Below are 25,161 nucleotides of genomic sequence, written 5' to 3'. Positions count from 1 at the left end.
TTAAAAACTTCACATATCAGTGAGGAATGAAAAATATTTTGATATCTTGCTACTAGAATAAGTTGTGAAATCCTTGTTTCTAATGGCAGACCCATCTCCTCATTCTACAGCAGGCTTTTAGACACATATCTAGCTTTAAGTTACCCTAGCTTTAAGTTACAGCAAACAGTAAAATAATGAAGTATTAAACATTCCTTTACTCTTTGTCATCATTAGTCGCTTGAACTGCTGAATCTGATTTTTGAAAGAATATTCCAGCCTATATACAACATCTAAGTTTGTATCTCTCAAAGAAAAACAAATAAACAAAACCAGTGATTTAATCATAAGATTTAAAAAGGAAATTTTAGTATTAGATTATCTCCAACAAAATAACCCTCACAGAGGGCGTATCCTTTTTTGGTTTGTTTGTTTTGCTAGGGAGAGGGCAGAGTGTCCCTGGAGCTTTAAATTTACATTCACCTTATTAAGCTTTTAAATCTTAAGCAATTAAATTCAGGAATTCCAATTTCTCTACACACACCAGACAAAAATCTAATTTAGAAGGCTACTTGGGTTTGAAGGATAAATAGTATTAAGTGCCTTTAAAAAATCAACATAAACATGACATTTAACCAAACTAGCACAATTTGACATGTTTTAGAACATTAGCTCACGGAATGAGTATACTTTAATTCAGACAAACACAACAAATATAGCCTTTGATCCAAAACTCACAGAGACAACCCTACGTAATACCTGTGCTAAAATGTTCAACAGATCTAAGGATATCACAGGCCTCGAGCTGCCAGAGCCCTGACAGAAAAGTCAGCAATGTGCGGTACGTCTGATGAAGCTTTGCGTGCATGCACACACTGTGTGAGGAGGGCGAGACAGAGACACCAATCACCATCGATATTGTCCTTACTTGCAGACGCACAAGTATCCTGCATGTTCCGATTCTGACTGGCACCTGGAGCGGCTCTACCTGCCAGTCATCCCAATGTACTCAGGGATGTAAACACCTTATAATTAGAAAACGTGAAGGCGTCAAGGACGTTAGACAAATTTAAAACACATCCAAAGATTAATTTTTAAAGGCATTGAAGAAATCATGAATTGCAAATTCTAAAATAAGAGGCTGTACCTGCTCCTTCACGGAAGCTAGAATAGTGGTGGCGGTGGTCTCGGGTTCCATGCCGGGGCCAGTGGAGGCAGCGTCCTGGCGGGTCTGTGGTTGCCCCTCCTCCACCAGTGAGGCCTGCTCAGGAGCTGGCATTCCTCCTACAATCAAGCAGGCAAAGGGTTAACACTGTCTCCTAAGACCCTGAGCAGCAACAGGGCGGGCTGAGCGTTTGCAGATGGTTCCACCAGGAACTACCACAGACTTCCACACCGATGATGATCGATGAGCACAACTCCATACAGCTCTGCAATTCCTAATAGGCAGTATCTAGGGCCAAAAGTGCAGCTAGGGCTACCATGTACTAAGAAACAGCAATAAAACCATAATGATAATAATAAATACTAAGAAAATGTTCAAACAACATCACAGGAAAAAATGACATGACAAAGGGTTGGGGAGGAGGACTCAATGAAAAATATGCTGAAGACAATAAAGCTGTTAAGATGCTTATAAAATCGCTGAATTTTCTGAACAGCTAACCATTATGTTAATATGATTATCTTATCATGAACAAAATAATAATAAACACTCTAGACTGCTGTAAGGGTCAGTTTTCAAAGAAGTATACAAACAAGAAGACATCTACGAATGTGCTAATGCTTTAGATTACAGAAGAGGCTTATGCAATAGGAAAAAAGGGAGTTTAAAACTCATGGAAGACTTGAAAACAAGCAAAATTCTGCTGTATGTAAAAGAAGTGCAAGGCACTCACAACGAGCAACAAGGCTATCTTTGGTGGAGCGTTATAGCTAGCTTGGTTTCCTAGGAGGAATCTGATTATGCAAAGACGACAGTGGCTATGGAGACTGTGTTGAAAGGGAATTTACTTTTCCGGACCACAGCTTATGACAGAAGAATGGGTTCTTGGCATGAGATGAGGTGCCTCTCCTAAGATAACACTTACTGAGAGTGGTGTGTTTGCCGGGAAACTTACTGATTTGATGTGGACTTTTTACAAATTTGAAAAAGATTGGGGAAAGATGCTCACCTGAAATGTAAACATTTTAAAAACTTGTTTACCTGTCAGTCTTTCTGCCTGTCACCTCGAGAGCACAGTGTATCACATCATGAGACTGGCCCAGTGCCTGGCATACATAAGATATTCAATTAATGTTTGCCAAAGAATACATGAAGGAAGAACTGATTGTCTTTTTCATGTCTCATTACAGTTATTAGGCAAACCTCACCAAGTGCTATGATATCCTAAGACCATATTTGTTCAATCCATTACTCTGTATACTTGTATATGGGCATTCAAGGCCATAAATGACATTCCTCAGTTTTCTCCTAAAAATTAGTCTACTGCTGTATTCTGATTTCTTATCAATTTACACAATGTTCAGTTCTGTAGTATGATTTGGGGATTTTTTTCGCCCATTCCCTCAAATGTCAATATCACCTTGCTGTTTATTTCCAAACTCATAATCTGAAAGACAAGAAAAGATGAACATTATCACCTGAGCCTCCATCTCATTCCTTACTCTCCTGACTTCCACGTTAGTGAGGATTGGTTGGGTGCTAGGTTGCTTTATTCTTGCTATATTAATAGGCAGAAATGGACAATAGGACTGATGAGTTTATGCATTCTCCCCTAGTGGGACCTTCCATGAGGAGTCCTGGTGTTGGCTCTAGCAGCTAATTTCTCTGTTGCCCATCTGTGGTGCCCAAGGTGAGGATGCCCCCCCAACTGCCAGGAAGAGGGTCTCTTCAAGTATGCATGGGAGAAGGAGCTTCATATTTGCAATAAGTGGGCCCAGGATCAAAATCTAAGTGCCCCGGAACATGCCCTTTGCTGAACCACCCTTTCCTCACGAAATGACTTACTAATTCTTCATACAGCACAATGGAATGATTTTATGGTAACCTTTATTTTTTAGTATGTATGTTATGTTAAGATATAAAATAATATACTTAAAATATCATATCATCAACTGGATAAAATTAAGCATTTCTATATTTACCCGGTGCCCATTATGGACAAGAGATAAAGTCTGCGAAGAAAAAGAAGCCACACATAAAGATACTAGTTTAGCATTTAAGCCAAGTAAAGATATGAAAATATTCTATGCCATTGAAAAACTACACACCTTAAAATAAGCAGATGGTTGCAAAGAACAAAAATGTTACTATGCAACAGTGAAACAAAAATAAGAATGCCAAGAAACAAAAATTCTAAATATCAAGAGTATAATATGAAATAACCAATGTGTAAGAAAAAGAGAAGCAAAATGTCAGCGAACAAAGAGAATTTGAGAAAAGGAGAAATTGAAACGTCACTGGGGAAGTAATTATTAATTCTGTACTATAAACAGGAGAAGCCTTACTGTTTAAAGAAAGATATTGAATTATATTACTGTAATTATCTTACATCACCGTGAGTGCGCCACACTTAATTTCATAATATTTATTTTTTGATGACTGTCCAGATTTATGATATCAGACAGGCACTTTCTGAATACTACTTTGCCCACGTCATATGCCGGGGTGATAAAGGGGACACAGGTATAAAGCAAGGTCACTGACCATCAGTGGCTCATCATCTAGCTGAGTCAGCAAAATACAGATGAGATCAAGGCACAATAGCAAGACACAAATGATGGAATAACAACATGAAAATCAATAGGAGGAGGTTGGTGGAGAGTTCATAAATTTGTACAAGAAACTACTACTCAGCAGGAAAGGAGACTTTCATAGGCAGATATGTTTTTATTCCCAGATTCCACAAAAACTAGGAGACATTGCAGACGACTACTAACACCCACAGGATGGAGAACGATGACCATGGTACCCAGACATAACTGAGGGTGAGACACCTCTATGCCTCATCCTAGGAACAGCCCCCAAATACCATCACCAACATGGGACAGAGGAGGGACGCCATAATACTGACAAGTTATAAACCTCTTATTCTGTTGGATTTATTGTAGCTCGCATAACAATGTGAGGAGTTGGAAGGAATCAAACTAAGACTAAAGTCACAGAATATTATTACTTCTTCCCATCAGCAAAGAGAAAAAGCAATGAGTACTTATATAGCAAAGAGACTGAGAAATTAGGCTCTATGCATCCCTCGATGACCTCAACTTGCCCGATTTGGGCAATCCCATTTTAGGGACCTGAGGAAACTTACAAATAAGTTGCTGAACCATTTTGGCTCTTTGGAGAATCACAGAGAATGGAAGAGGTGCCAGAAAACTGGAAGCAGGAAAATGCCATGGCTGTTTTTGGAAAGGAGAAAGTAGACTCTCTTCACGTTACAAACTAGAGAGCTAGACATAGATCCTGGGTGAGATTCTTACAAGGATTTTATCCAAGAGATGATGTGTGAGAACCGAAAAGGAGCACGCCAAAGAAAAGTCACGTTAAGCTGGTCTAATTTCTCTTTGGCACTGTACCCATGGAAACGCAGTGTGTCTAGACTCCAGTGAGGCAGGTATGATGTCAGAAGTCCCCCGATAGTATCATCAGCAGAGAAATGGGGCGGGCCAAGGGCAACGGCTGACTTTCACAATCTGTAAATAGCTGAACAAAATACATCAACCTACAGAGGTTTCTAATGTAACGTCAGAGAGCTCGGATCTTGGCCCAGCCCTAACCAAAAACTTTAGCCATAAGGTACATCATAACATACAAGGTAGGCTCAAATTCTTCAATGACTAAGAATTCTGAACTTACAGGTGACAAAATTCAAATACAAAAACCACTGCTACACTGCAGTAATGAGTTGCCTCTGATGAGAGAAAAACACCAGGGATAAATAAACGTAGGGTCTTGTGTTTAGGCTAGCTCCGCAGCACCCGGGGGGAAGACTTAGGCACTTGAGGTTCAAGAGCAGAGTGAGTGAACTATGAAGGAGACGAGGCTGCGGTAAAGCCACGGTGATGCTGTGCTGCACTGATATCAGTATTTAAGGTGTTAGGAAGGGGGCAAGTGAGCATACGTCTCTCCTTCAGGCGCCCTGGGACATGTCCACTTGTGGTTACGGGGGGCACACTGACAGGAATGGACACAAGTATATCTATTCAAGAGAGGATGATGGGTTGGTAAAGGGCTTCGGTCATTATTTCCAGGCACAGGAACAAGAATGAAATGAATGACAGCTCCGGCTCCTTATGAGCTCAGCGCTCAGTCGAGAACACAGGAGGAACAGTTAATGGAACAGGAAGAGAGTCTGACCTGAAGATGAGAAGGACCATGCAGACAAGCACATGTCTGTAAATCTGTTCAGGACTGCCATGCACAAGCAATGCTAGACTTTTTGGTCCCAAGAGGTAGGCCAAAAACTAATGATTTTGTAACAAACTTATATTAAGCTAAATTATTACTGTCTTTATACTCTGAATCAAATTTCACTGATAGTTACATTTATAATATATTTTATTTATACTTAATGTATTATAAAATTAAAAGTTGGACCCCTGAGGGCAAGCTCAGGAAGGTCTTTCCTTTTGGAGTGAACAGTCGTATGTCCAAAATTTCAAGAATTGATTACTTCTAAAGGTGGTACATTTCCCATCACAAGAGATCCTGAACCACAGTTCAGATGACCAAGGAGCAGGGGTGGTATAGAAAGGGTCTTTGCATGTGTTAGAAACGGGAAACAAAGTTCCCTGAATCTTGAGGCTGACACTAAGATAGGACAGCTTCTATATTCTGAATTGATGTGAATGTTCCTCAGGAGTTTTCAGAATGCTGTTCACCACATCACACCTCTCTATAAAAAGGTACCTGCAGGCCAGGAAGCTGTGCTTGCCCTGAGGAGGGGATGGTACTGGGAATCTCAGTGCTGACAATTTTTGTTTGGCTATTCAAACAGCTCAGAGATGCATTTGTGACTAACTCTTACAAGTGTGTTCTCATCTTATCCCAACCTTTCCTTACTAAATTTCCTCTTTGCCCAGGTCTCTATTTTTATCACTCTACTGGACTGCATTTTTTTGAGTCTTGTAAAACACTTCTTGGAGAGCTGACTATGAACTGCTATGTGTTTTCACTATTAACTTTATTGAAGACAAGAAGCTTTTACATGAAAGTGTTAGGGTAATACTGTGTGTGTGTGTGTGTGTGTGTGTGTGTGTGTGTGTGTGTGTGTGTCTGTGTGTCTGTGTGTGTGTCTGTGTGTGTGTCTGTGTGTCTGTGTGTATCTTAGAGTAAACTCTCACGAATTAACAGGAAATTTTTTTGCTCAAGGATGCAAGCCATATACATTCCAGTGTGATCACTGAAGGCTTTCATTGCAAGCTATGGATGTAATCATACAGGCACTAGGACTCAAAAACTACAATCCCTTTTACCACCTCTGACACTGACCCACAAAATCACCGCTGCTAAATCTCTGAGCTAGAAGATCAACTAGATATTGGATTTCCCTCTATTTATGCATTTCTACTCTCCTTACTGATAGTTTTTGGTCCAAGTATAATAAGTATACTTTGTTTCATCTTATCCAGTGAAATAAACTGGACATTGTGTATTTATTCTCTGCTCTCTTGCATTAGTAATCTGGAGTCTAACACACATCTCATGAATTCATTTTTAACACTCAGAAAATGTTACGATGACTGTTAACAACCATTTCAAAATTGATAAGATAAAATAATGTCTAAAAATGAATTAAGAAAAATAATAAAGGACAGAAAATAAGCACAAATACTTAAATTTGACTCAAAGCAATACATTAATAATATAGAATAATAAAAGTTTGTTAAACAAGCATTAGATGAACAAAATATTTTAACAGTAAAATTTTAAAAAAATTGAGTATCCTACATAGCAAAGACAAGTTTCATTGCTTTACTTATAATGAAACTGGAACAGATATTACAGAAGAAAAGAATGGAGTACTAGGAATTAGGAATATGCCTCAAAAGTAAAACACCTTCAGTACCATATGGAGTCTATTCTAGAATTCTAAAAAGGAATACTAGATACTTTTCACAGTTATAGTTTTAAAATATCCTGGAAATAAGGAGCACCACAAAAATCTGCAACTGTTTAGGAACCTTAGAGATAGCTACATACTAAAGTCTAATCAGATAGTTCATCAAAAAAAAAAATTAAAATTTCTTGGCAAGAATTTATTTAGAAGAGAGCTATATGCCAAACAGCACAGTAATTCAAGAGAATGAATTATGTACAGCAGATAATTATTCTGACTTATAGATTTATTATTAGAATCAAAAGATCAATGCAAGATAGTCTGATATAAAAATAAGCCAAAAGTATGAATAGGTCATTCAGAAAAAAGGAAATTTAGATGGCCGACAGTGAGTTGCTCAACCTCTTCAGTAATTAGAAAAATGCAAATCTATACTACAATGAAATATCAACGCACAACCACCGAAATGGCAAAACATTTACTAATATCAAATTTTGGCAAAGATGTGGAACAATGGTGAAAAAATATCACAGGCTGCTGATGAGTAAGTAAACGGGAACCATCATCTTGGAATACATTTTGGCATTTATCTAGTTGAGCTGCTGATACATATATTACACAGTCCATTAATTCCATTCCTGATTATATAGAGACACTCCTGCACATCAACACCTGGAGAGACATGTAAGTATGGTCATGGCAGCGCTCTTTGGAAAAGCCAAGTACTGAAAATAACCCAGATGACAATTAACAATGGGATGAATGAATACATTGCGTACAGTCATGCAATACATTTCACTGATAGCAATAAAACAAATGAATGACAGCTCTATACAAGAGCGACTCACACAAGCATAATGCTGAATAAAAGAAGCAAGTCACAAATAAATACAAACAGTTGAATTCCACTTATGTAAAGTTTAAAAGTAGGCAAGATAAAACTGTTTATGAGGGATACATGTGTAGGTACCAAGGAAATGGTTATCACCAAAGTCAGAGGAATGGTTACCACTGTGGGGAAAGAGGCTGTGATCTCAGAGGGACACATGAAGAACTTTTGGGGTGCTGGCCTGGCATGGGCAGTAATTGATGGGTGTGTATGCTTTTTAATGTTTTCTAATTATATATTTTATTAACTATCCCAGTTATTTTTTCATGAAAAAGGAAAAATACTAATACAGTAGAATAAACATATGCTTAATCCTTACTAGATGTGATCTACAAATAGAATAACTTGAGTATAAGTAGAATAAGACAGTGTTTAACAGCTTAAATATTAAAGATTATCTATTTTTCAGAGAACTGAACTACTTCTATTTATGAAACTGTACTAAGTATAATTTTATGGTTCACAAATGTCTGGAATTCATTTCAATAAAAGGGGCTCACATTATAAAATAGAATGCCCTCAACCCTGTATACTATTCAATAATACTTTCTGAAAATGAAACACACAGTTAATATATAGCACCACTCACACCTCGAGGTGGCCACTCACACTGTGTTCTGTGTGAACAGTGCTCCCTGGAGTCAGGTGGAGGGCTGACATGGTCCCTATAACAGGTTTGCAGGTAACCCCTATAAACTGCTAACAAAAACAAAAAATCTATGTTGGATAAACACAGGCTGCACTTTGGTAATTATCAACCTTTCCAAAAAAACATTTCTTAAAGAGAGTCAAAAAGGGAATCTCTTTTGGAAAACACTACAGGTTCAGTTTTTTTTAGGATTTGGGATCCTTTATGGCATGTAGATGTCTGGCATGTTAAAGAGTGTAAAAAGGATGGGGATAACAGGATGAGAATGAAATTATCCCTGAGCTGGAGATGACTGGATCAAGAGGCAAGATGAGCACACATTTCCATTCTTTCCCAACTCACAACGTTATGAAATAATGGAAAAGGCATTTTCTCTTTTCTAAGATAAGAAAATTAGCCAGCCTAGAAATTTTAAAGATGCCATCAGTGTGCCAAAATATCAGAAAAAATAATGGCTGCAGATCTATGGCAAAATAACCAGAAGAAACTAAAACACAAAAGAAAACAAAGTCTGTTGAGGGGGGAAAAAAAAGTCTGCTGAGAGGCTGGAGCAGTTGGTGAGGGAGCTGTAGGTTCAGAGTGAGTAGAGTCCAGAATGTTAGGCTTAGGTTGGCCCAGATCAGATAATCAAGGGGAGAGAGACGATGCATCCAGGTAGTCAGCCCCTGCCCTGAACATGCTGAAGCAGCAGCCAAAGCATGAGGGATCAGATAGAGAGCAGGGCTTCAGTCAGCACTGGTGCCCAGAAGGGACCAAATTCCCAAAGTAAAAAAAAAAAAAAAAAAAAAAAAAAGGTAAAGTGGAATAGGTCGAACCAGCACCCTTGGTGTTTAAACTAAAAACTGCATGAAAGGGAAACAGCCAGAGACTTTATACTAAAAGAAGTAAGAAATGAAAATTTCTCAGAGCTGAAAACGAATACTTAAAATGGGCCAATAAGTGAATAAATGAATGAAGCAAACTACATCTAGACCCAATCCACTGACATGTCTTAGTTCCAGGGATAAAGGAAAGATTGTAAACGCTATCATGGAGGAAAAATAAACTGCTTACAAAGGAAGGAGAATCAGTTTGGCATGAGATCTCCTACCAACTACAGTGGATACAGCAATAACTCCTAAGTACTGACCAAAAATTATTATTCAAATATGAAGTCAAAATAGAGGCATGTTAGGACACACCAGGACTCAAGAGAATCTGGTTTCAATAATCTTTAAAGGAAGTCCTGCAACCAAATAACAAATACGATCAAGGAATGGTTAGTACACAAGAAACAGTGCTAAGCAAATAACTCGAAATTGAAGATTAAGTCTAAATAAACTTCACATGATATCAACAGGAGAGGTGTGAGGAGCTGAAGAAAGTAAAACTGTACGAATGTTCTATTTAACTCTGTGGGAAAAAGTGCACATGCAGCAACTCCAGGGGACTGCACCTTTGCTCTTTTCTCAGGAAGAGGTGGGCCCACTGAATGTGGAAGGTGGCTGAAGTGATCTTGTACAATATCTGAGGCTAAACCTTAAAAGGCGTTGCAGCTTTTTGGGAACCTTGAGATCACTATGCTGTGACAGAGCTCGGGATTGAAAGATGCCTTGGGAGACCTAGGCCCAGCGATCCCACCACTCCAGCCAAGACCCTGGAATGTGTAAGACAGGCCTCTAAGAAAGTCTGACCAAGTTGCCAGCTGACTGCAGTCACCTGAGCGAACCCAGGCAAGACCAGCAGAATCTCATTATCAAGCCTAGAACTGTGAGAAATTTTTAAATGGCTGTTTGAGCCACTGAGATTTAGGATGACTTGGTAGATGATGATGAATGAGTAATACTAACTGATACAATCACCAAGACAAGAAATGAGGAAAAAGAAAAAAAATTTTAACTTACATAATTTTTAAGTATCCTAAGACTGAAAAATTAAAATTTACATGCAGAATTATCTTCTAAAGATACAATTTACTTAATGTATTACTGATCTTCCACTTACAATGTACCACACTATAAACCAGGTATAATTGAAAGTATAAAGATGAATAAGACCCTGACCTCCAATCCAATTTATAGTCTAAAAGGAAAGAAAAGATAAATAAACAACTACGATAAAATGCAGCTCGAGATATCGAGGCAGTAAGAGCTCAAATACAGAAGGCAGGTGCTCAAGGAAGGGTTTCACTGGGCAGGGGTACATGGAGACACTGTACCAGGTACAGCAGAAGGATCCAGCTGGGGAAAAGCCCATCTATAATGTATTAATTAATTTTGTTAAGCTTTTATATTTAAAATTTTGCTTTAGGTTCATTAGATTTCTCAAAAATCTCCCTAGACTTTTGTTTTATATCATTTGCACCTAAGGGTATGGTAAGCCATATCAAATCTCAAGCCGTTTAAATAAAAGATTTGTTTTTATCATTAGTTTTCATATCAAATGTTAGTGTTAACGATTAAAGACTAATAAAGCCACTAGCATAGCACATATGGGGATTTAGAAATAAGGTAATTTATAAGTGAATTACCAGAGGCAATAAAAACAAAGTAAGATTGTTTAATTAAGGACTGGGGCATTTAATAATATTTACAAGGTCTGTTAAAACTAAGAAGTATACAATCTAGTAACAACCTGGTATCTCATACAGTGGTTGTCTTTTTAGTCCAAGATACTGATTTTTCTTTTTATGTGGACTAGATAAATGATCTTTCAGTGCCTTGGGATTTACACAGGCGGTCTAGCTGATAACCTACAAGTTCTGTATTAGACTTTTTAAAAGACTTCTATATAAATTATAAATTCATTTGTAACTTGAAAGATTCGATTTAAAATTTAAAATTCTCAAAGCATGCTCCATGGACTACTTTTAACATGTGAAAAACAATGTTTCTCTAGTTAATTCTGCCGAGCATGCTTCCTCTTGAAGACTCCTAAAAATCGTGCTATTTGAAGTGAGCCCTGTGGACCAGTTACACTGGCAACACTTTAGAACTTACAGGAAATGCAGAATTTCAAGCCCCACCCCAGACCTACTGAATCAATCATCATGTGAATAAGATCACCAGCGTTTTGTATATATCTTTAAGGTTGAGAAGCAGTGGTACAGAACATTTAAAGACTTTGAGAAATCTTAAAGTAAATGAACCTGTTTAATCTTACCTAATTCAGTATCTGACACTTATCTGATCCTCAATTTTTCTTTTTTTTTTTGAGGGGGGTGGGAGAAGGTAATAAGGTTTATTTATTTGTTTTAATGGAGGTACTGGGGATTGAACCTAGGACCTCATGCATGCCAAGCAGGCATTCTACCCCTGAGCTATCCTTCCCCCACTGATTCTCAATCTGAGGGCTACCTGTTAACATTCTGAGGAAAATGCTTTGGGAAATCCTACAATAAAATAATTACTATTAATGAGCAAATGTAACTAAAAGAGATATTGTTCTATCTTTTACAGTTAAAATTTGCTTTTCCAATGACATCAGCCTATTAAAAGAAAAACATTAATTAAGTACTTTTAAGAAAATGGTACAGAAAAATTTAAGCTCTTTTCAGTAAAGATTCCTGCCAACAAAATTAAGCACAAAATTGTGTTTTGGCTGTAAGCTGGGTACCAATTTCTTGGAAAACTTCACTTCTAAATGAAGTAATAAATGATTTTCCAGAAAAAGAACCCAGTCTGCTCCAGGCCAGGTGTGAGTTTTAATTATACTTTTCATGCTTGTCTCTTGAACATTCATGTGGAAATAGGCCATGTGTATGGTACATACTGGTACTTTGGTTGGGAAGACCAACTTCCCATCTGGGATATATAACAATCTGCCTAAAACATGTTCTGTTTAGGACAGATGTTAATCTATAAGGTGCTTTACTGAAAGCACAGGTGAAAAAGGAAATCATCAAAAACACTGATTTCACAGATGCTTAAAGTCACTTTTAACAATATCGATTTAAGCAATAATGCATCTAATGATTTCCAATTTCTTAAGTAGCTCTTTAGAGTAAAATGGAAAATTCTAGATTTAAAAAGGCATTAAAACTGAAAGTATGATAGATTAACAACTGCAATAACAAGCCTTTCGTTTTGTCCCTGTCTTCAGCAAGTTAAAATCAGAGAAATTGTGGTTATCTTTCAGTCTTTTTTAATCAGTTCAGATTCTGTACGCTTAATCCCGTATTTTGCTTTCAAGAAGACAAACACATTTTCACACTCAACATCTCCAAACAGCTTTTTGAAGAAAGCACATGAAAAAATCACAAAGCTTCTAGCATTTTGCTGAGCACAGATGGAGCATGCAGTGGACTATACTGAATTTCCTACTCACTGTTCTGCATCCCCCGAGCATACACTCTAGATCCAGTGAGAGCAGGGACTGTTTTCAGCTGAATCAGCACTGTAGTCTCAGCACCAAAAAAAAAGGGCCTAAAACCTAGTAGTGTGCAACAGAGTTTGTTCAGGGAAGGAATGAAACAAAGTGAGGGAAAGAATGACAATATATCAGCATTTTCATCAAAAAAACCATTTACATGCCAAGCAGCGTTAGATTTCAGAACCATCAAGATGCTGAAGGAGTTCACAGTCTAACAGGAAAGAAAGGAATAAAAACAGTGTGATAAATGCAACAGTGAAGATCATAAAACATGCCACAGTAGGAGGGATGTCAGGGAAGATGAGAGTTACTACAAAGACAGAGCTATAAAACATCACCATGTGTTGTGTTCAGAAAACGCCAACAGTCTAAAATTAGGTGGGGAGGAGGAGGAGAAGAAAGAGAGAGAGAGAACTCTGGAGATGAGAAGGTGAAGGAACCGTGAAGGCAGAAAAAGCATGGATTGTCTACCAGGCCTTACCGTTGCCTAATATGATGGTGAGAGTTGAGGCAGAGTGCAACTGAATCAGGTACCCCCAGCCGGTGAAGGTGGTTGTGTGACCTGGAGTTAGAAAACAGGGCTAAGGAAGAGGAGGAGAAGGTAAAAACTAAACGGTATCAGCTTAGAGTAGCCTTTGACAGGATGCTAGGTTCACCACTGCAACAGTTACCCAGATGCCAAAAGGGAGAAGCCTGTTGGGCAACCATGGACATTTCAGCGATTATGAATTAATGACCTAATAAATGAGTGCTCTGGTTTATAGACGAGCCCCAGCTCCTAGAATTGCAGAACTGAGGACAGGCTCAGGACTACAGGGACTTCAAAGCTCTTTGACGGGGTTTGGGGGAGACCTGGTCTCTACCCAAGACAACCACAGAGTTATTCACTTAACTTCAGAAATCTAAGAAGAGGTTAACACAGAACCCACAGAAATGAAAAGGTTAATCGCCATGAGTAACATGTCTATTAGTCACTCTAGAACATGATGAAAACAGCTCGTACTTACAGAGATGCCTGGGAAGGTTCTCCGTGTCCCCATCCACAGTCTCTACCACGGCTACACACCTGCCGTGCACGTGCGTGGTGCCACCACCATACACACGGCAACTAAACTCGATTCTTTCAACGTTCACTGGTTTATATCAACTTCTGCAGAACAATGCCTTAATTCTAGGCTATTATTTATGTCTAAAATCTGTTTTTAAAATTTTGCTTTCTAAAACCAGTGCATTTTATCATCTTAAGTGCAAACAATTTCAGAACCAAGAACCAGGAAAACGTGGTTCAGTATTCCACAGGTGACATACAGAAAGCACTTAGGCAATTATCCCTATTTCATACACTTTAAAATAAAGCCCATCCTCATCAAAATTCAAAGTATTTGTGTATTTCTAGTCTGGTCACCCCAGAAGCACAAATGCATACAAAAGTACAGAACTGTCTTCCAATTTGCAACAAGAAACCTGAAAAACTTCTCTCCAGACAAGGTATTATTATAACATTAAAAAAAAATTTAAGATATAATTCATGCCATACTATTTCTATTGACTTTAATACTACCCATTTTTATGACTAAATATGCTTGACTTGGGATTTCTTTATTAAACACCCAATGGGACTGATTCAGAGTAGGTATAGATTATGACTAGCTTGTGTTTACATATGTTATTTCATGTGTAAAATTTAAATGGCATGTCACAGAGGAAAGGTAAATGTTTTCTATAGGAAAGCTCGAACAAAACTAAAATTGGAAAACAGAAATGTTTCACCCTGAAAACATCTTCCTAACTGGTCTCAGTGTGTCCATCTGTCTATCTATACATATCTTCCTCTCTCAAATAAAACGTATCACTGCTTTCCAGAAGGAAATTCAGGTAACACAGTTAACCAAGCAAATGTTATTCATCAAATAAACAGATTAAATTTTTCTAAGTTACAGCAAAATCTCCTCTTCCAAATGGTAGAACATTTATTTGTTTTGAAGTACCTGGAAGTTTTAGCATTCAAATTTGTATGTCTCAAATTAACCAAAAAGCACACTTTTGATCAACGTTATACAACATGTATGGAAAATAAAAATCGTTAGTTTAAAGGATTTGAGAAAAGGCTCCATGAAGACTGGTATCACAGTTGTGGACTCTAACTGGGATTTCTAGACCTTTGTCCCCTCTCCTCTACATTTCTTTCCTTCCTCCATTCACTCAGGCTCATGGAAGTCTTCCTTGACCACTTTGGGAACAACAGGAGTTGAGCAGTCCTTTGAAGGATGAAGAATGGAGACATGGAAGCAGATAGAGCCACACAGATCACTCCAGAAACCAGAGGCAACAGTCAGGGGGAAATATGGAAGAAGCCCCTCTGTATCTGCTTGTCCCCAAACTGTGGGCATCCCTGTAAGCAGGAGTTCCCTCTCAACACAGCCTCTCTGAATGGTGCTGTTTCCATGCCTTCGATCTGCTGCTTGAGGCAGTATGAGTGGAATCAGCCCCTCCTCTCCCTCCCAGAGCTCCAGCCCTGTGCTTTCTGCTGCTCCCTGAGCGTAGCCACGACACCTCCTGTCATTTAAACTCCATGAGCAAGTGTAGAACCGGGCTCACTGCCTTCGCTTCACCAAGCCATTTCTTCCTGCTACACACATACTTTGTACGTGCCTGGAAATGTCTTTTTTTATTTTTTATTTTTGGATGACTCACCTCTCTGCTCCAACTAATCTAGTTAAAGTCTTACCCAGTACACAGTGCTCATTTCCACCCACTTGTATCTGCTCTATAAATGTTCCCTCATCTATTTAGACTTAAGTTTATTGAAACCAGGACTCTTGTCTTAGATGTCTGTGTTTTCTTTGGTGCCTAACACATGTGCTGAGGCAGTGCACACAGTGCCTGCTGAAAGAATAGATTTTGCTTTGTGAGGAGCTGAAAACAAAAACTGGCACTCTCCTGCTGCACTTACTGAAAAATGTTTAATATATTAGATGGCTCATAGTCAAAGAACTACTGAATAAACAGCTTCTCTAAAGAAGTCTTTTGTTCAGTAGTTGGCACTAAAAATGTCAGAAAGAGTCAGATTTCATTTTCAATTTTACTAGTTAAATAACTCATTTCTTTTAAGGTGAGGATTCTGACTTTCTTGAAGGAAGAACTTAGGAAAATAACCACAAGTCAAGGAAGCTACATTCCATTAGCAGGAGATAACAAAACCAATGTCACGATGTGGTCATGCTGGTATTTTGAAATCCTCCGTTACAGATCTACTGTATAATTAAAATGTACTTTTAATGAGGCTCTATAAATTAGAGCTATGAATCCCATAGTAATCTAGAAAGCTGTTATCAAAGTCTTGGTTATGTTTCAATATATTGAAACACCAACCTGTTCTGATTAAATGGGCAGGAAAATAAAAGGACTAGATGGATTATTCCATACTTTAAAGACACATTTTTATTGCTGCTAATAAAAATATAGATCTGTGTCTTGATTTAATGAACAGATCAAAAGCAGCATTTAGTGATTATGTTTACATCTCTCAAAATTTTTTCACTTTTAATTTTTAGCTTAATACGTCATTATTAACAGTATAAAGATAACCTCAGTCTATCAAAATGAATTGATTACAAATTCATGTATCTATCAGAATCTAAATTAATGTGACATAATCAGATCTCAAAAAATAAGCATGAAATTTTGAGTTTAAAATATTGTGCCCTGCATGCATTTTCATGTCATTTTAATTTTGGGGGGGAGGGAAGACTTGTTTTTATTAATTTTTATTAATCTGCCTTTATAAATTCACTGATAGGCTGACAGAGGTATGTTCAAGTCTCCTAGATACTGCAGAAAACCTACCTAATGCCCTCTGAAAGGTGGAACATTTACCAATAAAGTATGACATTACAGACTCTAAATAAGTAATGACTGATAAATATTTAGAACCCTGGCAGTACAAAGAGAACACATGTCAGACAACTTTCCACAGCCACCCCAGAATCTCTCTACAATTAAGGTAATAATGTGAATATAAAAATTTGATACCCATTCCAGCCCACTAAAGTTATAAAGGCTGTGTCGTAAGTACCATCTGTCCACATAGAAGTACATACCCTCAGAACTCATAAGAATGACAGCAACATACAGAATTTTGAACATTAGAGGCACCATGATAAATAAGACATTTAATTTAATGTTTTGGTGAAGGTAATGCAAACTGGCACTTTGATGGGATAGAAAAAGGCACTGAACAGGCAATCTGCTCATTTTATAGTTCAACAATTCTCTCATCTTTCTGAGTTACTTCCCTACTACTCTGAGAGCAGCTGGAGCTCTCAGTATCAATTTTCTACCTATATATCATTTATAAACTATTATAAAACACATGCAAGAATTGTCAGTGGGAATGAGGACTTGCCTAGGACACAAAGTGGTTTCTTACTTTCCCTCATTGGCATCTTCCTTTCTATTTTCAATGTCTTATATGGAATGTCTAAAGGATAAGATGCTCTTTGGGTGGGGAAAATTGGACACACCTATCAAAGGAGAAAGGGAGCAGCTACTCTGTGGCAGAGCCACAACAAGCAGAGGTAGAAGAAGTCTACTCCTGGGGATGGGTCCAGGAACATTTCATTGTGGACAAAAGCTCACCACGGAGGGCACTAGGTTCACATTACGCTGCATTCAACTGGCAACAAAGGTTTAGAGAGTTCTTCCTAGTGGCAGTCTACATTCAAGAAATTCTAAGGACCCCAACCCCAGACATCACTTTCTCAACAATGGCTTAACAGAATGTATTTCCACTACTCTTCTGCTATCTGTGAGAGAGACAAAAGAAGTCTGAGCAAGACATCAACGTTAACTTCAATAATCTGATGATCACAAAAGAACTGAAAAATACTGAACTAACCAAGAAGCCAAAAGTCTGTCCCCTGTCAAGACCAGCAACTCAACCCCCCAAGAAAGTAGCATTTTTCAAATGGAGCAGGTGAAGCAAGGGATGGAGCTGGGGAAGCGTCAGATGAAACACATTCGAGAGTTTGTTAGCTGGGATAGTCTCATGTTGCCATAACCAAGTCCCGGTTTCAAAGCACTCTCTTGATCTTCACCACGGAGATACCTAAACCAGCTGGCTTTCAATTTACGTTCGACTAACAGCTGCCATGAGCAGCTCCTGAAATTACATCACAACAAAGCCACTCCAGTAACAGTATAAACTCATCCTCCTGCCTTTACAATGATCAGTCACAGAGAAACACTGAGAAACACACGGGTCTCTCTCTAGACTTGAACTCATGCATTCCGACTCAGCATGGGATATCAGTCACTTATGGATCAATGTATCTGCACCACTGCAAAATATACAGATCGTGCTAAGTGTATAGAATACAGAACATCCCACGTCATGGACATGCCACCTTGGCCTTCAAAGCAACAGGAAGAACGAAACAGTCTATGGCTGGATGGAACAGGCTTTAGGCTAACCAGGGGAATCGCTCAGCTGTTTCCCACCCCTGACTTTCCAGAATTCCATACTGTTATCCATGAGAGACAAAGCAGTAGCAGCATCTCACAAGACTATGTCCTCCAAACATGAGTGCAGTCACGAAGGATGACCATAAACTAAATACGGCACTTTTAGAAGGCACTTAGCAGTTCTCTTATTAACCTAACCACTTTGGATTTATCTTTGCTAGTCAGAAATAAAATATTTTAACCAGCAGTTGACTGCTTCATCCCTCCTAAAAGTACACATGGTGAAATTACAGCTATAGGAACGTCCTGGCAACATTGCACATAAGCATTTTAGTCAGAGGAAATAGGGGAAAGTTCTACTCTAACTGTTTCCAATTTTCTTCAGCGTTTTAGAATATTCTAATTCATAAAGTTTCACCAAAAGATTAAAAATAAATAGACATAAGTAAAAATTCTGAAGAGAAAATTGTGTCAATTCTTAATCAGATTTCAAAAGTAATCACAAAACAAACAGTATTAAACACAGTAAAAACTCTTTATTGCTAAAGATGCTCTTGTACCAAGTACATTGCAAGGCAAGAAGCTCTTCTGTCATAAACGTCTAAGGTCACCAACACAAATCTCAACATTTTTGTGGCTAAATGATGTGGTAGCAAAATATACTTGAGGACTAATAAAAACAGTAGTTTCACAGAACTTGAGAAACAAGATGGGCCTTGATGATTATCTAGTTGAGTGGTTTTCCAAATTCCTTGTTTTAACCTTTTTTTCTAAATAAATTTGAGAGCAATACCAATACTTGAAAAAGAAAGAAAGAAAAAGAAAAGCAGGAGCTACTCCTCCAGGACCTTCTTCCTCTCCTGGACCACAAACAGCCAGAAGTTCCCTGAGGAAAATCACTTAACATAAAGGCTCAGGGCCGGGACACAACTTGCCCACAGTCTTGCTAATGGGTTTGCAAGGCAGCTTCCTTCAACTGCAGTGTGCAACCAAAGCAATACAATGCCAGAAGAAACACATGCCTGTTAGCATTCAACGCAAAAGTCCTTTCTTCATAATATACAACCTTTTTAAAATTCAACTCTCACAGTATAGCTTTGAGGAGAAAAGCTCAGGCTTGCTGTTTCCAAATGTTGTAATGTTTCATTATGAGGCCAGCTCTAACTCACAGGTGAAGGCTGTGCCCCCTGAGTACTGCAGAGGTAGGCCACAACCACGTTTCAGGGCCCCTGCCCGGCACGTGCACTGCAGGAACGGCGACACTGCCTCTTCCTCCAACTGGCCCTGGACTTGCTGGTCCAGGCCCTGACATTCCCCCCTTCTAGCTCTTTGTCCCTAACCTCACACCACTGAGTTACCTCATCTGAGACCTTCATGACCTTGAGCCTGACCTCACCACTCACCACCACCCTCTCCCAGGCATTCCAGGGCCCTCACTCCTTTCCCCTCACCTACCCAGCTTTTTTCATCTTAACACTTCTACCCACCTGATCTCATTCCCTCCTTGTCTCAAATCTAAGCTACATGAGTACAGACTTTGTTCACTAGTTTATCAACAGCAACAGCTGGCAGCAGGCAGCAGAGTGCAGAGGAAGAACCTGGGCCTCAGCGAAGCCTGGGTCATGACTCAAGTTCAATTTTCTGATTCCTGATTCATCCTAAGCTCCAGGAGTTCCTAAGGTGTCTGGCTTTCCTAGCAGATCTACGTGGTGGGGAGTGATATCTTAAGGCTCTGATGATCACTTCTAGGCTAACCACTAAAAATACGATTTTGGTGCCCTGAGCTCAGTTTCAATTCTCACGTTTCCTGGCCATCAACAGGGTGTCCTTGCAGACACTCAAAGACTCTGCACACGCCCACCGCTGAGTTCATCACCTTCCTAAGGCTGTCGCGTTTACAGAGTACCTTTCTTATATCCTCATGAAGTAAGCAGGAGCTGTACAGAAATGTCTCATAAGCTGGAGTCCATGAGATGATGGCATCAGAACCAGAACAGGATGGAAATTTCTCTTACTTTCCACCTGAAGACACCAGTAAGCTCCCCTGTCCGTTTTCCTGTATGGAAGCAGCATCTCTGTCAACCCTTGATATGAGCAGGTAGTTTGGCAGTCTACAGTGACTCAATCTGTCATAATCGACAGGAGAGTCATTAAAAACTAAGCTGAAACATCACTGAAATTGCACTGAAGTAATGTACTGGAAAATATAACATTATATGGATATTTAATGTATTCAACATTTTGGGAACTATCATAATAAACTTGGTTAGAATGTGATGATAAAGAATTGGAAATATGTAAGAGGCATGGAAAAATAATATCTAACTTGCCATATACTTACATTCCAGGTTAAGAAAATTTTTGAAAATATATATTTAGAAGATCAAAAGACCGGCCTGAATAATGAACCCAAATCATCACAAAGGAGCTTCTTTAAGAAGTTAATATTACCTATTCAAGTAAATAATTATTACTAACGAGTAAGAGAAAAGTGAAGGCTTGATTTTATGTTAAACTTGTTTCCCACTCTTGACAGTAGAATTTTGAGTGAGATAACCATCCCTCAGGAATACAAGCATGAGAATCAAAGATGGCAAAAACAGCGAAGTGACAAACCAGACAACTTTCAGTTATTCAAAGCTGGATCAGCCCAGTTTTCAAAGAGTAAGTCCAGGATGTTGGGGGAAGACAAACTGCTATGTTCATTTGCTCATTTCAACATTTATGGGACGTCCCCTTTATAGAAACCTGGCTCTGGACATGTGCTTTATAGAAACCTATCTATATTGAGGTCCTAACACTGATGCAAAGTTAACAGTATAAAAGTCATTGCAATGCTCCATTCACCGATTATTAACGAAAATTGGCAAACGTACATTTGGTCATTTACCAAGTAATACCAGCCACACTGTCAGTACTATATACATTTAAATCAAAATAAGGAAAATGCAATATCCTGAGAACAGCAAGAAAGGGCATATGGCTAAAAAGTAACTTAACTGTAACTCTGGGAGCCATAAAAACTCTAGTAAATTGTTCTTACCTTTCCTATGTTCTCCTGTTCCTCAAACTCATTATATTTGGAAATCCCAGTAGATGATTACTTACTAGAATTCCTACCCAGTGGTTGTGAAAGTGTGGTCCAGTAGGACCAGCAACACCACAGACCTGCTGAATCAGAGACTCTGGGAGTAGGGTACAGCAGTCTGTTCTCGACAAGCCCTCTGGATACACACTAAAGACTGAGAATCTCCAAAGCGACAGAATGAAACTGAGGGCATTCATGACTGTACACACAAAGATGAAGACAGAATTTGGGTTTATACTTACAGAAAAGTTTATAATAAAAATGTTAAAGATCACAATTTCTTAACTATAGGAATAATCCTGTACCTCTAGAATGTCAATAGTTAACTCAAAAATATTTCATTTATTGGGCTTGAAATGAAAAATCGTTCTGGGTAAAGGAATGGCATGGACTTTGCTCAGCTGCTAAAATTTCCAATTAAAAAATAGGAGGTGTTTAAAATATTTGGAATGTACCAAATTTCAAAGATATGTAAGATCTTAATTTTCCAAAGCATAATTTTAAAAATTAGAGGTGTATCCCTACTAAGAAAATATGATTTGATAAAATATTAAGTTTTATACAAGAATATAAATTCATTTTACAAAATTATGCTTCCCTTTATAAAACTACTTATGGGATTTCATTTTAATCACCAAGTTCCCTTAGTCGGCCAGTGAAATAGCTGTTTATAAGTTATCAAAATATTTTTGAACCCTCGGAGAGGGAGGAAATTAGAGGTAACAGGAGAATCAAGAGAATTTATGCTGCAGTCTTTCTTAATCAGCTACCAATTAAATTAAATATGAAACAAAGATAAAGCAGCACTGAAATTCCTTCCGACATATCTTCTACGTGAGTTGACATGCATCTATGAACTATCAGAAGCGCAGCAAGCACAGCTAACAATTTGGATATTGCTTCTATCATCTGACAAATGTCACTTATAGGAGCTCTTCCAATTCCTTCACATGTGTTACAGCTCAAAGTTTTAATTAGGCTAAAGAATTCCTACGAGGGAGGTTCTAACTGGATTTATGCAAAACAGATGTGGAAAGCAAAGCTAAGAGAGGTACAGGATGGGTCTCATGTCTTTAGCACATCTTACCAAGAATTCCCATAGCATTCTTAAATATATAAATAGAAGACACAGAGCCGAAAGTCTCAAGGATTTGTGCCAAAAGTTTATTTTAAAACAGAGGGAGCTTACTATTCTTTGCTTTATGAATGTCTAACTTTTATTCTTACCAAAACCGTCTCTAACACACTATGGAGGCTATAGCACATGTAAACAAACATTCTGTATCACAGGCAGCACCTATTAGCGTGTGAGCTAATTTTGCGAACTACCTTTTGTCTCCAACTGCACCAGGTTCATTTGGGTATTTCTCTAAAGAGTAGCAGTGCCTTGGAGATGCTTTCTGTTTGACAGGGGACTAGCTAGGCCAAGGGACCAGAGAGAAGTCCGGGGGTGGCAGGAGTTCTGCTAGAAACAACTGATACACAGGGAAGGTGAGGGATGATGAGAAGACACTTCAACTGCAGACCAGGTGGGACCAGGAGACAGGCGAGATGTCAGGGAAAGAGCAGCAGCAAGAATGAAGGTGAGGCAGAATTTTTTTTTTTATACAGAATTTTAAAGCTCAAAGGGACTTCAGAGATGACTGAAACTAAGGTTTCCAGCCCAGGGCACTGGTTTGAGAATGAGAGATCTAGCTTCTCTGAAAGCTTTTTCTGGGAGCCCCACAATAGGAAAGGAAGATAACAATCTCAGAAGAGACTAGAACCAGAGTTCTTATGGACCCTCAGCTACAAAGGCAGGAATCTGGGTTCTAATGGACCTGGAAGTCACTAATGTGTCCAGTACCTTATTTCCAGGAACTATCATCATGATATCTGCTAAGTTTACATCAACAGCCAACCTGGATTATTCCAGTTCCTAAAATATGCCTGCTCTTATGTACTCACTAAGGTCTTGAGGTTTCAGGATCATAGTCTTAAATCCATGTGGATAGTCATGAATGAAGTGAAGCAAAGTCAGATAATGGCTTCCCCTTTATTTTACTTCGCTGAGTGCTTCCAGCCCTCAGAAAACTGGAGTGAGACCGTAAGCATGATCCAACGTGCTTTACAAACATTTCCAGTAGCTGCCGAAGGCCAACGACCATGCTTCTGAAGTGCAGATCTGGGAAAGCCCCTGAGTGATGAGACATGACCGTGTAGTCTTAAAGATACCATGGACTGAAAAGTACAAGGGAAGATCAAGGTCACAACCTGCTTTGGGCAAGAAAACCTTCCCTAAGTAAACAACTGGGTGGTGACACTGTGCATGTGCTGAGAAGATAGTACGAAAATGAATCAAAACCAACACACTTTAGAGAGACTGAAATAATAATCATGCGCCTTTCACAGAGCTATGAAACTTGGTTCTGCTCTCACTGAAGTGTTTAAATCTGCCTTTTCAACAAAACACTTAACATCAGATGGTAAGACTGGAGTGGCAGAGTCCTGGAGCACAGCCAGTTCACGGGAACTGAAGCCATGCTCACTCCAGTTTAGCTCAGTTGGCTAGGCATGTGCTGTGGATAGATGTCGGCAGGGTGTGCAGGCAGCTGCTACCGAAGAACCTCAAGCAGGGAGGCTGTGTAGAGCACGGAGGGAGAAATCTGTGAAGATGTACTAAACCATAGCTTTGAGTAATGTGGCATCTGTGGAACGCTGAGAAGCAGAAGCACATAAAACAACCTGGCACGTAGCAATTAGAAATAAAATGGTTCCTTCAGGCGACATCAGTGGATACCCAAAAGGGCCAAAAAGGCAGAGTTGAAAGGCAACAATAAACATTAGGAATTCTGTTGTGGTTCTTTTTGTTATATTTTATTAAGTGAGAGGTTATCATTGGTAATGATAGCCTTTTTGGTAACACATCTCAGAAGTCAAACAGCCCAATTGAGGCCAGGGCCCAGGAGGCAGCAGAGTAGGGAAGCCTGCCCCAGGGAGAGCCACGGAGCCAGGGCCCTCCTTAGGAAGTTCTGAAGATGCTTGTTGTCCCTGCGCTCAATCTAAAACCCACCTGCGCCCAGGTTGAGCACTCATGGTCAATGTTCCTCGGTTTCTGAAGTCCCAGACAAAGTGAGAACTCTACAAGATGGCTCCTAGTTAAAAGCAGCCTTGTTGGGAGCTATCCCAACAGTTCAGGTAGGAGGAAAAATGAAGTGGGCATTGAGCTTAAAAGATAGGTTTGAGAAATATTACAGAAGTAAGTCAATCAAACATGTAAGTCAGTAAGACTTGGTAACTGACTGAACATGAGGGCAGAGGAAGGAAAGAAGTCAAAGACGAGCTATGGTTTGATGTCTGGTACCATTCATGAAACTTGGGAAAAGGAGAGGAAGAGCCAAGGATAGGAGCTCAGTTTGGACATATGGGGTTTGCAGACCTGGTGGGTCACTCTGATGGGGAAGACGAGCAGAAAAACAGCAAGGACCTAATCTGGAACCACAGCTTCATCAGCTACCAGAGGCTTTTGCTCAGTCCAGGTTCAAGCCCTAAAGTGGGCAACCCGACAAGAGCAGCTCCACAGTTCAGAGGGACCCTGGGCCAACAACACAGGAGAGCGGGCTCTATCTCACACCTGCCGTCACGGGCCCAGGGTTGAAGTTAAGCCTTGACTCTGATTCGGAGGTACCTCCGTGGAAAA

The 25,161-nt window shown here is 39.1% G+C and overlaps 1 protein-coding gene across 11 annotated transcripts in view; it reads right to left on the bottom strand.

Annotated features, from left to right (window-relative positions):
* PKP4 (plakophilin 4) overlaps nt 1–25,161 on the bottom strand; it is a 210,150-nt gene that overhangs the window by 143,764 nt on the left and 41,225 nt on the right. For 10 of the 11 annotated variants that reach the window (XM_064484801.1, XM_064484802.1, XM_064484803.1 and 7 more), the window contains one exon: nt 1,127–1,263. In XM_064484801.1, coding sequence (XP_064340871.1) covers nt 1,127–1,258 — 132 coding nt within the window. In that variant the 5' untranslated portion in view covers nt 1,259–1,263. Of the gene's footprint in view, nt 1–907; nt 930–1,126; nt 1,264–25,161 lie in introns of those variants that run through there. The other variant, XM_064484810.1, reaches the window with a different exon arrangement.

The sequence above is a fragment of the Camelus dromedarius genome, chromosome 4, assembly GCF_036321535.1.
Source record: "Camelus dromedarius isolate mCamDro1 chromosome 4, mCamDro1.pat, whole genome shotgun sequence".
Classification (NCBI taxonomy): Eukaryota; Metazoa; Chordata; class Mammalia; order Artiodactyla; family Camelidae; genus Camelus; species Camelus dromedarius.
Note: the sequence above shows the minus strand (reverse complement) of the source record. Positions and strands in the feature narration are given on the sequence as shown.